This window comes from Carlito syrichta, unplaced genomic scaffold (assembly GCF_000164805.1).
Source record: "Carlito syrichta isolate Samal-C Ts95f unplaced genomic scaffold, Tarsius_syrichta-2.0.1 Scaffold287775, whole genome shotgun sequence".
NCBI classification, from domain to species: domain Eukaryota; kingdom Metazoa; phylum Chordata; class Mammalia; order Primates; family Tarsiidae; genus Carlito; species Carlito syrichta.
Genome location: NW_007231871.1, coordinates 40234 through 57674, shown reverse-complemented (window position 1 = coordinate 57674; position 17441 = coordinate 40234). Strand labels below are relative to the sequence as shown.

The 17441-nt window shown below is 44.5% G+C and overlaps 1 protein-coding gene across 7 annotated transcripts in view; it reads right to left on the bottom strand.

Moving 5' to 3' along the window:
* The window catches only part of FOPNL (FGFR1OP N-terminal like), a 17612-nt gene extending 1829 nt beyond the window's left edge, over positions 1-15783 (bottom strand). Inside the window, exons 1-5 of one of the 7 annotated variants that reach the window (XM_008053009.1) lie at positions 15696-15783; positions 13458-13655; positions 9487-9571; positions 2485-2621; positions 1972-2011 (exon numbers count right to left, since the gene is read on the bottom strand). In XM_008053009.1, the coding sequence (XP_008051200.1) occupies positions 1986-2011; positions 2485-2621; positions 9487-9571; positions 13458-13655; positions 15696-15723 (474 nt within the window). In that variant the 5' untranslated portion in view covers positions 15724-15783 and the 3' untranslated portion in view covers positions 1972-1985. Of the gene's footprint in view, positions 1-1971; positions 2012-2445; positions 2622-9255; positions 9402-9482; positions 9572-13457; positions 13656-15695 lie in introns of those variants that run through there. The other 6 variants (XR_002481656.1, XM_008053008.2, XM_008053007.1 and 3 more) reach the window with 6 other exon arrangements.
* Positions 15784-17441: the final 1658 nt, after the last annotated feature.

The following is a 17441-nucleotide window of genomic DNA, read 5'->3' as shown; positions in this document are numbered from 1 at the left end:
CCAAAAAAAAAAAAAAAGAAGTCTGGCCAGGTGCCGGAGCTCACGCCTGTGATCTTTAGGAGGCCAAGGTAGGAGGATCGCTTGAGCCCAGGAGTTTAAGACCAGCCTGGACAACATAGTGAGACCTCATCTCTACAAAAAAATCAAAAAGTTACTTAGGCATGGTAGTGTAGGCCTATAGTTCCAGCTACTCAGGAAACTGAAGTGGAAGGATCGTCTGAGCCCAGGAGATCAAAGCTTCAATGAGCCATGATCATATTACTGCACTCCAGCCTGAACAACACAGTGAGACCCTGACTCAAAAAACAAAAAAACACAGAAACAAGTCCTGAAGGATAACCTCCAAAGTGCTAACAGGGGTACCTTCTATGGAAAGGGAAGGAAAATGAGGAGTTAGGGACAGCCAAAGAAGGAAAGAGGTTAAAGGAAATGTCATCTTATTTGAAAATTTTAGACACTTACTCATGTGCTTGCAAAATTAATATTTTATTTTGCTTTTTTTTGTTTTTTTTTTTTAATTTAGAGACAGGGTCTTGCTCTGTCGCCCAGGCTGGAATGCAATGGTGTGATCTTGGCTCACTGCAGCCTCTACTTGAATTTAAGCTATCCTCTCACCTCAGCCCTACGAGTAGCTGGAACTACAGGCACATGCCACCATGCCTAGCTATCTTTTTTTATTTTTTGTGGAGATAAGGTCTCACTATGCTGCCTAGTTTGGTCTTTAACTCCTGGCCTCACTCTGTCACCCAGGTTGGAGTGGAGTGGCACATTCACGGCCATCCCCAGCATAGACATGCTGGGCTTTGGTGATCTCTCCACCCCAACCTTCCAAGTAGCTGGAACTATAGGCATGTACTACAACGACTGAATAATTTTTGGTTCATTGTAGAGACCAGGTCTCACCAGGTTGCCCAGGCTGGTCTTGAACCCGCAGGCTCAGGCAATCCATTTGCCTTGGCCTCCCAAAGTGCTAGAATTACAGGCTGAGCCACCAAGCCTGGCCCAAATGCTCACTTTTAAATGAGTTCTCTGTTGTTTTAGCTATATCAGCACTAGGCTCCCAGTTTGAGAATCTGAACTGAATGGGATAGCACAGTGTCTCTGGCTCTGGTAGAAAACTGGTCTGTTTTTAAGGAGGATGGTTTTAGGTAGGGGTCAGGCAGCTGATGATCAGAACAAATGTAAATATTGAATGGTGACACCAAACTTTAAGAAGTGCCTAGGCCAGGCTCGGTGGCTCAGCCTGTAATCCCAGCACTTTGGGAGGCCAAGGTGAGTGGATTGCCTGAGCCCACGGGTTCAAGACCAGCCCGGGAAACTTGGCAAGACCTCGTCTCTACAATAAAATAAAAAATTAGCTAGACGCAGTAGCACACACCTATCATTTCAGCTACTTGGAAGGCTGAGGAGGAAGGATTGCTGGATTCCAGCAGGTTGACGCTGGGGTAGTTGTAAGTGTGCCACTGCACTCCAGCCTGGGCGACAGAGTGAGACTTCAACTCAAGAAAAACAAAACAAAAGGAATGCCTAAATGGCTGGATGCAGTGGCTTAAGCCTGTAACCCCAGCACTTTGGGAAGCTGAGGTGAGTGGACTGCCTGAGCCCGCGGGTTCGAGACCCGCCTGGGCAACTTGGTAAGACCTCATCTCTACAATAAATCAAAAATTAGCCGGGCGTGGTAGCACGCGCCTGTAGTTCCAGCTACTTGGAAGGCTGAGGCAGAAGGATACCGGAGCCCAGCAGGTCAAGGTTGTGGTGGCTGGGAGCGGCCACTGCACTCCAGTCTCGACGACAGAGTGAGACTCCAACTCAAAAATAAAAATTTAAAAAAGAAATATAAAATAAAAGTGAGCATTTGAAAGGAAATATGGACTATTCTCAGCTAGGTACATTGGCTCTTGCCTAGAATCCCTACCTGAAAGGCTGAGGTGAGAGGATCACTTGAGTCCAGGCATTCGAGGCTGCAGTGATCACACCACTGTCTCTCACTCATCAGAGTAAGACACTGTCTCTAAAAAACAAAAAGCAGTATGGGCTACTCTCCTAAGAATTCGTGACTTGTAGTTAACTCCCATTCTACCATAAAAAGTAGTCTAAACTTAACACACAGGACACATATACCTCTGACTTCTCTATCTGTATTCAGTAATCTTGCCTTTTTCAATCATGAAGCAAAAAAACTCACTTGATAAAAAGCGATTTATTCAGTACACTAAGGATCTAAGCTGCTCCAAGGAATATACATTTACATGAAAATCAGTAATGAAATGATACCACAGAATCCTGTCCAGTTAGTCTCACCCTCCTTCCCCCTCCAAGAGTCTCTTTCCATGTTTTTGGGGGTAACAGAGGCCAACTATATTAGGTATGAGCAGAATTAAACTATGATTTAAAAGCTCTGGGAAAACGCCTCTAAAGAGAAAAACACAGAGGAAGAAGCCTTGCTTATGGACTGCTAGATAACGCATCTCAGGAAACTGGTACCCATCTGCTTGCTTCTGCTGGGCTGTCTATTGAGACTGGATTGTGGAAGCTGCAAAGAAGGTCCTTTCTGGAATGCATTCTGGATGCCATCCTTAGTTCCGTGCAAGAAGTGAGCTAAAACTCCATACAGAAGAGGTCTATGGTAGGAAGAAAACAAAAAATAAATTAAGTTTGCACACACTGCAAAGGCTTAAAACATTCTTTAGAAGGTAACCTCTGATATCAAAATGGCCAAATAAACTTTAAAAAGCTGCATTACTGCCAGGCATGGTGGTTCATGCCTGTAATCCCAGCACTCTGGGAGGCCAAGGTGAGAAGATTGCCTGAGTCTAAGGGTTCAAGCAAGCCTGGGTAATGTGGCAGCACCTCTCTACAATAAACCAAAAAATTAGCTGGATGTGGTGATGCACACCTGTAGTCCCAGCTTCTTGGAAGGCTCAGGTAGAAGGATCACCTGAGCCCAGCAGGTCGAGGCTATAGTGGCCAGGAGCCTACCACTGCACTCCAGCTTGGGTGACAGTGAGACTCCAATTCAAACAAACAAAAAAAGCTGCATTATTATCCAAATAGCAAACTGTTCATACTTTTACATTTAAGAGTACCATTTAACTCGAATGACAACTTTTAAATCCAGAGAAAACACATTCACAATTTAGCCAGGTGCAGTGGCTCACGCTTGTCATCCCAGCACTCTGGGAGGCAGAGGCAAGAAGATTGCCTGAGCCCAGGGATTTAAGACAAGCCTGGGCAACACGGTGAGACTTCATGTCTACAATAAATCAAAAAGTTAGCCAGGCATGGTGGTGTACACCTGTAGTTCCAGCTACTTAGAAGTCTGAAGTGGAAGGATCGTCTGAGCCCAGCAGGTCAAGGCTGTGGTGGCTGTGAGTGTGCCACTGAACTCCAGCCTAGGTGACAGAGGGAGACTCCTAGTCAAAAAAAAAAAAAAAAAATCCGGGTGTGGTGGTTTGCACCTGTAATCCCAGCACTCTGGGAGGCGAAGGTGAGAGGACTGTCTGAGTCCATGGGTCCGAGACCAGCCTGGGCAACTTGGCAAGACCTCGTCTCTACAATATATCAAGAAAAATTAGCCAGGTGTGGTGGCACCTGTAGTTCCAGTTACTTGAAAGACTGAGGCAGAGGGATTGCCTGAGCGCAGCAAGTTGAGGCTTTGGTAGCTGTCAGCATGCTACTGCATTTCAGCCTGGGAACAGAGTAAGACTCCAACTTAAAAAAAAATTTTGCTGGGCTCAGTGGCTCAGCCTGTAATCCTGCGCTTTGGGAGGCCGAGGTGAGTGGATTGCCTGAGCCCGCGGGTTCAAGACCCGCCCGGGCAACCTGGCGAGACCTCATCTCTATAATTAAATCAAAAAAATTAGCCAGGTATGGTAGCGTGCACCTGTAGTTCCAGCTACTTGGAAGTCTGAGGCAGAAAGATCACCAGAGCCCAGTAGGTCGAGGCTGCGGTGGCCAGGAGCGGCCACTTCACTCCAGTCTGGGCGACAGAGTGAGGCTCCAACTCAAAAAAATTTTTTTTTTACATTTTTTAAATAAATAAATAAAAATTATCATTCTATAAAGTTTACTTAAGATTTAAACTTTTTAAGAGTTACGGCCAGGCTCAGTGGTTCAGCCTGTAATCCCAGCACTTTGGGGGGGCCAAGGCAAGTGGATTGCCTAAGCCTGTGAATTTGAGACCAGCCCATGCAATTTGACGAGATCTTGTCTCTACAATAAATAAAAAATTAGCCGGGTGTGGTGACACATGCCTGTAGTTCTGGCTGCTTGGAAGGCTGAGGCAGAAGGACTGCCAGAGCCCAGCAGGTCAACGCTGGGTTGGCCGTGAGCGTGCCACCACACTGTACTCCTGCCTGGGTGACGGAATGAGACTCCAACTCAAATGAAAAAAAAGGGTCACATATTTTTAAGTGCCATTAGAACATTTAACCTGTGACTTCATGGATATTAAGGTTTATGGTTTTTTTTTTAAGTTTAGGCTAGGCAGAGTGGCCAACACCTATAATCCTAGCACTTTGGAAGGCTGAGGCAGGAGGATCACTTGAGGCCAGGAGTTCAAGATCAGCTTGAGCAACATAGTAAGAAGACTCTGTCTCTACAAAAAAAAAAAAGTTAAAAAAAAATTAGCGGGGCATGGTGACATGTACCTGTAGTCCCAGCTACTTGAGAAACTGAGACAGGCAAACCACTTGACCTCAGGAATTCAAAGTTTTCATGAGCTATGATGTGCCACTGCAATAGAGCCTGGAGAGCAGAGTGAGACCCTGCTCTAAAAATAAATAAAATAAGTTTATCCTACAGTGAAAATAAATGAAGAAGTTTCGGTCAGGTATGGTGGTTTATGCCTGTAAACCCAGTGATTTGGGAGGCTGAGGCAGGAGGACTGTTTGAGGCCAGGAGTTTGAGTCCACCCTGGGTGAAATTCCATCTCTACCAAAAAAAAAAATTAAAAATAATTAGCCGGGCATGTTGGTGCACACCTATAGTCCCAGCTACTTGGGAAGCTGTGGTAGGAGGAGGACTAGAGCCCAGGAGCTGGGCTGAAGTCCAGCCTGGGTGACAGAGCAAGACTCCATCTTAAAAAAAAAAAAAAAAAAAAGGAAAAAGAAGGAAAGAAAAAAGAAGTTTAAAAAGATAATTTAAAGAAAAGTAGAGCCTCATGATGCCTCGTCCGCAATCCTGAAATGCAAAACCTCAGAAAGGTAGAATTTTCTTCATAAAATTGGCATAAACTCATTTGTTTGCATGGCTTGACCTCACATAAGGCTAGTGCAGGCATTCTCTTACTTTGTGTGAAAATTCTCAAGTTTCTCTGAAAACTATTTTGTGACTGTAGTGCTCTACCTTAGAATGAGCTATGTAGAATTTGGTCTATGTACAATGTTACTTCTTTTTTTTTTTTTGAGTCAGTCTCATTCTGTTGCCCAGGCTGAAGTGCAGTGTCACACACACTGCACCTCAACCTGCTGGGCTCAGCAGATCCTTTCAACCTCAGCCTTCCAAGTAGCAGGAACCAGAACCATAGGCACATACCATCACACCTAGCTAATTTTTTTGATTTACTGTAGAGACAAGGTCTCACCAAGTTGCCCAGCCTGGTCTCAAACCCATGGGCTCAGGCAATTCTCTCACCTCCGCCTCCAAAAGTGCTAGAATTACAGGCATAACCCACTGCTCCCAGCTCAATGTTACTTTTTTAAAACTTGAAACTTCTGATCTTCAAACTACATCTGGCCTCAAGGGTTTCAGATGTAGCACTATAGATCTGTAATACAAGCAGTATGTGGATATGCAAACTCTGAGTGAATCACTGAAGTGTGAGAAACAAGGGCTTAAAGAAGTTACCTACCTTAAAATACAAAGCTGTTATTTGTATTCCTCATCCTGCATTGTACCCCACATTTTAAAAATAAATAAATAAATAAAACAAAGTTGTCCATCAACTTGCTTCTTAATACTTTCACCTGCAGCAAATAGCTCAAAAGCTACCAAGAAGCCAAGTGAATATAATTGTTGCTCATTTCCAACAATTGCAAAGTGGAAAATTATGTGTATTTTAATGATGCAATGCCTCACTGCCCACCCTCAGCCACACTCAGACTCCTCCAAATTATTTTTCCCACTCTTCTCAATTATACAATTTTTTTTTTTTTGAGTTGGAGTCTCACTCTGTCGCCCAGACTGGAGTGCAGTGGCCGGGTGCAGTGGCCGCTCCCAGCCACCGCGGCCTCGACCTGCTGGGCTCCGGTGATCCATACAATTTTTATATTTCTCAAAAGTGGCCACCGTTTATGCTTTTTAAATTATTACCTGCTTTTTTGTTTAATTTAAAACACTCAGATCCAGTGCTTCAGTGTACCCATGCACACGGGCTCTGCGGGATATGACGAATTAGGCCAAGTAAACTTGGAGACCCTGAGCTGGGTGGGTGGATTTCCCAGAGCAGCTGCCACACCAACATGCACTATGCACCTCCAGCACTGGGCTGGTACAGTGGCCTTCCCATCCCCTTTTGTGGTGAGCATCTCACAAACAAGCAACCCACAGAGCACACTCCAGAAAAACTCATTCCCAGATAACACTGCAGAAAGTAAGGCTCACAGTGACACTGCCAGCTCCAGCGCCTACCACAGTGCCTGGCACATGGCAGGTAGGCAGATTTGTAAGTGGACCAACATTCATGCAGTATCTCTTGCAACAGCAAGACACTCAAAACAATCTAAGTCTCCACCAAAAATAGAATACATACATCAATTTTGGTACACAGAACACTACCGAGTTGTTTAAAACAAAAAGAAAAAAACATGGTTATGCTAGTGGGGATGAGAACAGGACAGGTGGCCTTCAAAGAAACCCCTAGCATTTTATATGATTAAAACACTCAGAGACAAAATATAGCACTCCAGATCTGAGAGGAACACAGATGTCTGTTCTAGCACTCTGCTTCTGTGTGTCTGACGTTACTCATAATTTTAAAAAGAAGAAAAACAGACATTTATATATGCTGGCATGAAAAACAAGTTGTAGAAGTACGTCCCTTAAATATGTGGGAGGAAGTATACATGTAAGTGCTTTGAATATATATTCCACATGGGGCTGAATGCAAGGGAACATGTTCACAGTGGTTGCCTCTGGGGAGTGAGATTAGGCTTCAGTGGGCGGGATGGGGACAGTCACTTTCTCTTCAGAGCATACTCTTATGTGCTAATGACACTTCTTAAAATGAACAATTACTTTTACTATGACTAAAACAAATTCTAACTACCCTACTCAAATGAGATTTATCCTAACCATTCTGGTCACTGCTCTTCCTCTAGGAGTTCATGGCGTCTCGTGTCGATATTTAATCATAAGATGTACAAACAGCTGGGCTCGGTGGCTCAGCCTGTAATCCCATGCCTTTAGGATGCTGAGGTGAGTGAACTGCCTGAGCCCATGGGTTTGAGACCTCATCTCTACAATAAAAATCAAACAACTTGGTGAGACCTTATCTCTACAATAAAAATCAAAAAATTAGCCAGGTGTGGTAGCGCGTGCCTGTAGTTCCAGCTACTCGGAAGGCTGAGGCGGAAGGATCGCTGGAGCCCAGCAGGTCGAGGCTGCGGTGGCCGGGAGCGTGCCACTGCCCTCCAGCCTGGGTGACAGAGTGAGACTCCAACTCAAAAAAAAAAAAAAAAAAATGTGCAAACAAGCATTGAGCTTGTTCTACTTGTTCATGTCTCAAGCTTACAAAGTCTTTCTGTCAGGAAAAGAGCATAACCTACCCAGCACATAGGTGGACAAAGCCAAGATGCTCAGTAACTACTAAAATTAAAATGCAGTTTCTAAACAGTTACATTATTAGTTAAATATATAGTGCTGTAACAACATTTCATTAGTGCATTTTCCCAATTTGCACTTATTCAGATCAAATTTTGGCTTGAAAATGTAGAATAGCAACTGACTTCCACTGTATCAGCTTAGTACTGCTGCTGAAGCCTTCTGTGGTCATTACAGAACAATAGAACAAGTCAAGAAATACTTTCTTTGATCTCTTTATCAAAATCACCTTGATCTTATATAGATAGTAAACAAATCTTGGTAAATGAAATTCACCACAATAAGAATTTTATTGCACATCTATAAAGAGCACTGTGAAGCTGGGTATAGTGGCTCATGTCTGTAATCCCAGTACTTTGGTAGGGAGAGGCAAGAGGATTGCCTGAGCTTGGGGGTTCGAGATCAGCCTGGGCAACTTGGTGAGACCTTGTCTCTACAATAAAACAAAAAATTAGCTGGGCGTGGTAGTACGTGCCTATAATTCCAGCTACTTGGAAGGCTGAGGCAGAAAGATCACCTGAGCCCAGCAGGTCGAGGCTGCAGTAGCCATGAGCGAGCTACTGCACTCCAGTCTGGGCAACAGAGTGAGACAACAACTCAAAAACAAACACCAAACACAATTTTACCATGAAATACAATGAAAAAATTTAATATACTTTTAGGACAACAAAACATATGCTTCAAAGAAACCTCTAGCTAGAGAAAAGCTGCTTTAAACGATCTTCTCTGGCCTCCTAAGTACAAATTGTTTTGGGTTTTTTTATTGGCCATTTCTTTGGACCTACTGGAAAAAGTTTAAGAAAAAGTGATATCAGAAAAGAACTAAGAAACTATTAAAAAGCGGTCACCCTTCCTTTTCAAGAACAGTTTCCATATAAATGGTGAGAGGAGACAGTTGCGGTGGCTCATACCTATAATTGCAGCACTTTAAGGGGCAGAGGTGGAAGGATCGCTTCCCCAGGAATTCAAGATCAGCCTAGGAAATGGAGCGAGACCTTGTCTCTACAAAAAGTAAAAAAATTAGTTGGGTGTGGTGGCGCCTGTCTGTGATCCCAGCTCACAGGAGGCTGAGGTAGAGATCAAGGCTGTGGTGAGCCATGAACATGCCACTGACTCTAGCCTGGGCAACAGAGAAAGACTCCGACTAAAAAAAGAAGAAAAAAATAGTGAGAGGATAATTTAAGATGCAGGAAGGGCGAAGAAGAGGGCAATAGCTAAATGAGAGCAGAGGATTGACTCAGAAAGTTTGGTGGTTAAAAGGGTATCAAGGGGTTGGGAACTGATAAGTTTTCCAGGAAAGGAGAGATCTGAGTACATCCCCAAGTTGAAGTGAAGGAAGCAGTGGAGAAGAGTTAAATATGAAGAAGAAAACAACGGATGCAACAAAACACCTCGGAAGGAAAAAGACTGGATCAAGAAGCCAAAAACAGTTACCCTTAGAAAGCAGTGGAGACTCTTAGTCACTCTGAAGCCACAGGAATTTAAGCTCCAGCAAACATCGACTTCATCTGACTTGCTCACGCTGCACATCTTGGACTTAGTACAATGCCTGACACACACTAGAGCTGAATAAATACCTGCTGAATTGAAAGAAATAAACCCTGTGCAATTATGACTCTAATACGACAGTATCTGAAACCTCTTTAAAAAAAAAAAACTTCTTACATTGTATTATCCTTTGATTCTTCAAATGCGTTTAGTTCATGGATGAGAAACTGTCTGTCCAGTGGAACTACAGGTTGACCAGCTTCTAGGGAAAACAATTCATGAGAATACTGAGTCTATTAGTCTAAAAAGCAAATGTGATTTTGATAAGAATCACACTGACCAAGCTATACACATTTTCAGGTTTTGGAAGAATGACAACAGCACATGAATGCATACCTTAACACAGTTTAACATAAATTCACTTTATAAATCCCCTAGTGTTTGGTTGGAAAAATACAGTTTCTGCATCCAAACTACACTACTAGATTCTAGAAGTCTGTGTACAAATAACTTACTTTTGAAAAAAAATACCCATTTGGTGACAGTAAGTCTAAAAGTAAAGTCAGAACTAACATACAATGTGGGGCAAAAGGAACTCTCATACTTTGCTGTTGGGAAAGCAAAATGGAACAGTCACTTTGGAAAACAGCCACACAACCCAGCAATCCCACCCTTAGCTACTTACTCAAAAGAAATGAAAATTTATGTTCACACAAAACCCATATGCAAATGTTTACAGCAGCTCAATTCATAATTGCCAAAAACTTCCATAAAAACGACCCAATACCCACCAACTGATAACAGTTAACAACAAGCACAGCCATAATGCAATGCTATTCACAAGAAAAGACCAATATGGTAGAAACTCAGATGCATTACACTAAGTGACAAGGTTCCATTCTGTATGGTTCCTTTTCTAGGACATTCTGGAAAAGGCAACTAGAGACACAGAAAACAAAAGGTAAGTGGACGTCAGGGGTTGGGGGTAGGTGAAGAGGATGAATACCAAAGAGCACCAGAGAATCTTCTGAGGGGATGGAAGTGTTCTGTCTTGATAATGGTGGTAGTTACACAAATACATGCATCTGAATAAACCCACAGAACTGTATACCTAAGAGCTGGGTATGGTGGCTCACGCCTGTAATCCCAGCACTTTGGGAGGTGGCGGCGAGAGAATTGCCTGAGCCCAGGGATTCAAGACCAGCCTGGGCAACTTGGTGAGACCTAGTCTCTGCAATAAATCACGAAAAATTAGCTGGGTGTGGTGGCGCATGCCTGTATTTCCAGTTACTTGGAAGGCTGAGATGGAAGGATCGCCTGAGCCCAGCAGGTGGAGGCTGCAGTGGCCATGAGTGTGCCACTGCACTCCAGCCTACACTGCACTCCAACTCAAAAAAAAAAAAAAAAAAAAAAAAAGAAATGTATACTTAAAAAAGTAAATTTTATTATATGTAAATCATACCTTAGTTTTTGTTTTTTTTTTTTAAGTCAGAGTCTCACTGCACTGCCCAGGCTAGAGTGCAGTGGCACACTCATGGCCACCGTAGCTTCCACCTGCTGGGCTCAGGCGATCCTTCCATCTCAGCCTTCCAAGTAGCTGGAACTACAGGCATGCGCCACCACACTCAGCTAATTTTTCTTGATTTATTGTAGAGACAAGGTCTCACCAAGTTGCTGGTCTCAAAACCCTGGACTCAGGCAATCCTCTCACCTCCACCTCCCAAAGTGCTGGGATAACAGGTGTGAGTCACCATGTCTGGTGTACCTTGTTTAAAAAGCCAAAACATTTAATATGAAACTTCACTACTGTCACTCTATTTCATTCTAGGGAAGCCCAAGTCCAAGACACCTAATTGATGATATTCTCATAATTTTCTTCTTTTCTAGATATTAATGGTATTATATAGCCATCTGTAACTAAGGAAAGTAGAAATGCTTATATCAGAAATTGTTAGACTAAAAACAATCATCAGTTTTATGCAGTTAAGATGTATGCTTAGTATTAAATAAAGAGGCTGTAATGGCAAATTGTAACTTCACAAACAAAAACTCATTCTCTCTTCCAAAATCCCCTTCATGATCTTATTCTGTGATGAGACACACGCCTGAGGCCTGAATTAGTCTTAAAGCAAGGATAATCCCCGAGACGTGGGAGTCAAGTGATGGGCGCAAAAGGTGCCCTGGTTTATCCCCCAACTGCATTTCCTCCTCAAGCCCAGAGCTAGCCAGAATCTTGACTTACTTACATCCAGTCTCTCCTCACTTATTTGGAGCAAGACATTTAAAAAGTCAGCAGAAAATGTTAAAAATATCTTCACCACCCAAATTAATAACCATTAGACTGCAAGAGAATATTTCTTTCTTAAGAAATAGCCAGGTGCGGTGGCTCATGCCTGTAATCTCAGCACTTTGGGAGGTAAAGGAGAGAGAATTGCCTGAGCCCATGGGTTCGAGACCAGCCTAAACAAAATGGCGAGGACTTGTCTCTACAATAAATAAAATTAGCTGTGTGTAGTGGCGTGTGCCTGTAGTTCCAGCTGCTTGGAGGGCTGAGGCAGAAGGATCACCTGAGACCAGCAGATTGAGGCTGCAGTGGCCGTAAGCGTGCCACTGCACTCCAGCCTGGGTGACAGAGTGAGATTTCAATTAAAAAATAAACAAACAGCCGGGCTCAGTGGCTCAGCCTGTAATCCCGCGCCTTTGGGAGGCTGAAGTGAGTGGATTGCCTGAGCCCACGGGTTCGAGACCCGCCCGGGCAGCGAGACCTCATCTCTACAATAAATCAAAAAATCAGCCGGGCATGGTAGCGCATGTCTGTAATTCCGGCTACTTGGAAGGCTGAGGTGGAAGGATCGCCGGAGCCCAGCAGGTTGAGACTGCGGTGGCCGGGAGCGGCCACTGCACTCCAGTCTGGGCGACAGAGTGAGACTCCACCTCAAAAAAACAAAAAAACTAACTAAATAAATAAATAAAATTTAACTGTTGGGCACAGTGGCTTACATCTGTAATTCTAGCACTTTGGGAGAATGAGGCTGGAAGATCACTTGAGCCCAGGAATTTGAGACCAGCCTGAGAAACATAGCAAGATCCAGTCTCCATTATAAAAATAAATAAATAAATAAAATTTAATAGCTGAAGTAGTCCAGTATGGTGGCTCATGCCTGTAATCCCGGTACTTTGGAAGGCTGAGGCAGGAGGACTGCCTAAGCCCACGGGTTCAAGACCTGCCTGGGCAACATGTCGAGACCTCTATAATAAGTCAAAAAAACTAGCCAGGCATGTTGGCACACACCTGTAATTCCAGCTACTTGGCAGGCTGAGGCAGAAAGGATCGCCTGAGCCCAGCAGGTCGAGGCTGCAGTGGCCATGAGTATGCCACTGTACTCCAGCCTGGGCGACACAGTGAGACTCCGACTCAAAAAAAAAAAAACAGCTAAAGGAAATTCCTATCTAACTGCCCACCCCATTCTTCCCATTCCCCCAATATCATTCTCTCCTTCCCATCACAAATTTATATACATAGTTTATCTTTTTTTTTTTTTTTTTTGCATACAGTGGCCATGAGTGCAGTAGCACACTCATGGCCACCATAGCCTCAACCCACTAGGCTCATGTGATCCTTCTGCCTCAGCCTTCCAAGTAGCTAGAACCACAGGCACATGCCACCACACACGGCTAATTTTTTGATTTATTGTAGAGACAAGGTCTCACCAAGTTGCCCAGGCTGGTCTCGAACCCCCAAGTTCAGGCAATCCTCTCGTCTCAGCCTCCCAAAGTGCTGGGATAACAGGCTTGAGCCACCGCGCTCAGCCTTTATATTGTTCAATAAAGGATATGTTTAATCTCAGTGTTTTAAAAGAAAAACTGACAGCAAACAGAATGTCAACAACTGTTTTTCCTCAGTATCAGGAATTACAGATGACTTCACAGCATACACCTAGTATAAGGGCTTCTTTATGTATTTTCCCCTACAATATAATAAGGCTTATGAGAAATTAAGGCACAGAAGGAGCCCATGTGACTTTCATGTCCTAGTCATGCAGACAATAATGTTTGGAAGTAGAATTCTATGTCCAGGATAAGATCTTTCTGAGAAGTTAGGGAGTAAAATGCAGATTTTGTTTTAGGTGAGAGCGTTAACTGCTTACCTGCTATGAGGACAGATGCTGTATACTTGTATTTGTTGAACTCCAAATACTCCCGAATTAATTCATTAATTAGAAGGTTTTCATGAGACAACGATGGTGGAGATTCATGGTCATCATCCAGGGCACTGAAAACTTCTGCTCGGATCCTTGCTTTTAAGTGCCCTAGCACTCCCTTTTTTTCCAAGGTGTCCTTTAAAACTGTTCAATATAAAATATTAATGTTTCAGTTATAAAGTAAATTTTTTCTCAGTCATATGCTTAAGAAAAATGTTGAAAAGGAAGAGTACATACAACAGTAGTTCTCAGTCTCAATCTAAACATTGAGACAAACTGAACAATTACACTTACTCTCACAAGCCATGTTTGTGCTAAAAATACAGTTAAGGCTGGGTACCATGGCTCACGCCTTTAATCTCAGCACTTTGGGAGGCAGAGGTGGGAGGATTGCTTGAGCCTAGGAGTTCAAGATCAGCCTGGGCAACATAGGAGAACCCATCTCTCTAAAATAGTAGAAAAAAATTAGCTGGGTGAGGTGGTGCACACATGGAGTCCCAGCTACTCGGGAGGCAGGAGGATCACTTGAGCCCAGGAGTTCGAGGCTGTAGTGAGCCATGATTGTGCCACTGCATTCCAGCCTGGGCAACAGAATTAAACCCCAATTCTAACAGATAAAGTTGCACAGACTGGTCTCAAAATCCTGGGCTCAGGCAATCTTCTCACCTCCGCCTCCCAAAGTGCTGGGATTACAGGCGTGAACCACTATACCTGACCTCCGAGAATATCTTTAAATCTGCTGAAATTGCATGCAACAGTATATGACATCTGTATTTCCCTGGGAAGGGGACTATAGATTCATGTGAAGTCTGATCTTTTGGATGGAGGCATGCCTGTTTTATGACTGCTCACCAACTCTGTGCCCCAAATACATATTTACATCAATGGTTCCTGAATCATATTCTCAGAGATTCAATCGACTCACCTCCAAATCTTTAAGAATTATTGGTCTAAACCCTGAGTTCCCTGAAAACTGGAACTGGTTTCATTTATTGGGCAGCAGTATTTGCTCAGTGATTAAGGCCTGGCCCTCCTGTGCATTCTACCCAGATGTCCACACTCTGCATCTTTCTAGCTAAAGTACTTTGGGTTAACTACCTCACCTCTCAGCACCTCAGGGTAACAATCTGCAAAATGGGCATATGGTTGTTGCATGAAAAACAATTAGATAACACATGAGCTTGGCAGCGTCTGACATGTAAGGCTCAATCACTGATCACTATTATGACTATGAATTGTCTGCTCAGAGTCAATGGTGTACAAACATCATTCACAACTGGCATTTAACGACCTGTGAGGAAATTTTCTGGAAACGAATGGCCAGGCCAGCACCGTGGCTCACGCCTATAATCCCAGCACTTTGGAAGGCAGAGACGAGAGGACTGACCGAGCCCAGAGGTTCAAGACTAGCCTGGGCAACTTGGCGAGATCCCATCGCTACAATAAATTTTAAAAATTAGCTAGGCGTGGTGGTGCATGCCTGTAGTTCCAGCTACTTGGAAGGCTGAGTGGGAAGGAACGCCCTACTCCAGCAGGTCGAGGCTGCGGTCGCCGTGAACTCCGCATTCTGGCCTGGGTGACAGCGTGAGATTCCAACTCAAAAAAAAAAATTTGTTTTAATAACAATAAAAATAAACTGCTGGTTAACCCAACAGTAGACTTTGAAATCGATGCATCAGTAGATCCCAATGGGCACGTTTTCTTTTTTTTTTAACTTGACTGTATATTTTGTTTATTTATTTGTTTATGAATTTATTTTCATACAAGTCTCAGTTAACGTACATACTTCTTTTTTTGTATTTTTTAAAGCTTTTTTTTAAGCAACGGGTACCATAATCATCAGCTGTCAGCGCAGAGCCCGGCCCAAGCCCTCGGACCCCCGTGGGGTCCAGAGAGATACGCCAGAGGCCCGGGATGCAGGCCTGGAGACCGCTCAGCTGCCTGCGCATCCTCGCTAGCGCAAAACCGCTTGCAAAGCTGCGGGTGGGAAACTCTTCCCCCAAGAGCCCCTGCTCGGCGGCCGCCACTCCAGCGGGACGCACCCGCAGGGAACCCCCCCCCGCCGCAGAGCGAACCCCTGAAACGCTGACTCTCATGTCCCCCGCGCTCTCCTCCCGTCTCATTCTTTTCACGGGTCAATAGCCCGATACTTCCCACCCAGCAAGCCTCCTAACTCCCACTCACCAGCCTTCAGTTCGGCGACAGTCGCCATGTTTCAACGGCCGCCGGAAGCGTACCTCGGCCCTGAGCACGCACAGCTTCGCCCCGCCCCGCGGCGTGGTCTGTAGCCAATAGGCGAGCAGCTCTCGCCGCGTCAAGTAGTCCCGCCCCTCTCATTTTATACTCTCTTCTGCGGATGGGTGGATGGTGAATGTCGACAAGAGACTCCACCAATGAGCGAGCGCTCTCGGCAGTGCCCCTCTGAGGGAGAAGGGAGGGTGGCGAGCAGAGGATGAGACAGTTCCAACCTTTACCTGTGGATCCTCCTGACACTTTGGCGCTTAATTTCAACCTGCTGAGCCTTTCATCATCTGCCCACAGCACATCTCTACAGGCTCTAGTACTAACTGCTAATAGTTACCACGTTTTGAGCCTGTGGTTCCCAAACTTGCGCATGCATCAGTATCACCTGCAAGACTTGTTAAAACAGATTGCTGGATCCCACCCCTAGAGTTTCTGATTCAGTACGCCGGGGGGGAGGGGGGGGGGGGGGTGTGAGGCCCGATAATTCGCATTTCTTTCCTTTTCCTTTTTCTTTTCTTTTCTTCCTTTCTTTCTTTCTTTCTTTCTTTTCTTTCTTTTTTTTTTTTTTGTCAGAGTCTCATTCTATCGCCAAGCTGGAGTGCAGTGGCACGCTCACAGCCACCGCAGCCTCGACCCGTTGGGCTCAGGCGATCCTTCCGCTTCAGCCTTCCAAGCAGCTGGAACTACAGGCATGCACCACAACGCCCGGCTAATTTTCTGATTTATTGTAGAGACGAGATCTCGCCAAGTTGCCCAGGCTGGTCTCGAACCCCTGAGTTCAGGTAATCCTCTTGCCTCCACCTCCCAAAGTGCTGGAATTATAGGTGTGAGCCACCGCACCCAGGGAGAATTCGCATTTCTATCAAGTTTCCAGGTGGTACTGATGTTACTGGTCTGGGGAAACACACCTCGAGAACTCCTGTATAAAGCATTTACTATGACATGTTAGTTCACTAATTTCCCTTTGATTACGTCCATTTTACAAAGGTGGAAACAGTCTTTCAGAGCTGAAGAGACTTAACCAAGTTCGACAACAAATGGTGGAGGTGAGATTTGAATCTGGATCTCTTGCTCTCCAAACCAAATTCAGAATATTACACATTGGAATCCAAGAAGTTGACCTAAATTCTGGGATAGTGCACTTTAAACTGCTGGTTAAGCTGGGCATGGTGACTCACACTTATTATCCCAGCACTTTGGGAGGTGGAGGCAAGAAAATTGTTTGAGCTGACAAGTTTGAGATCAGCCTGAGCAATATGGTGGGAGTTCGTCTCTACAATAAATGAAAAATATTAGCAGGTATAGTGGTGGCACACTCCTGTAGTTCCAGCTACGTGGAAGGCTGAAGCAGAAGGATTACCTGAGCCCAGCAGGTTGAGGCTGCAGTGGCCGTGAGAGTGCCACTGTACTCCAGCCTGGGCGACAGAGTGAGATTCCAACTCAAAAACACAACACAACAAAACAAAAAAACCAAAAAATTAGCCTAGTGTGGGGTACATGCCTATAGTTCCCGCTACTTGGAAGGCTGAAGTGGAAGGATTGCCTGAGCCCAGCAAGTTGAGGCTGTGGTGGCCATGAGCATGCCATTGTACTCCAGTCTGGGCAACAGAGTGAGACTCTGACTCAAAAAAAATTTTTTAAATAACAATAAAAATAAACTACTGGTTAACCCCACAGTAGGCTTTG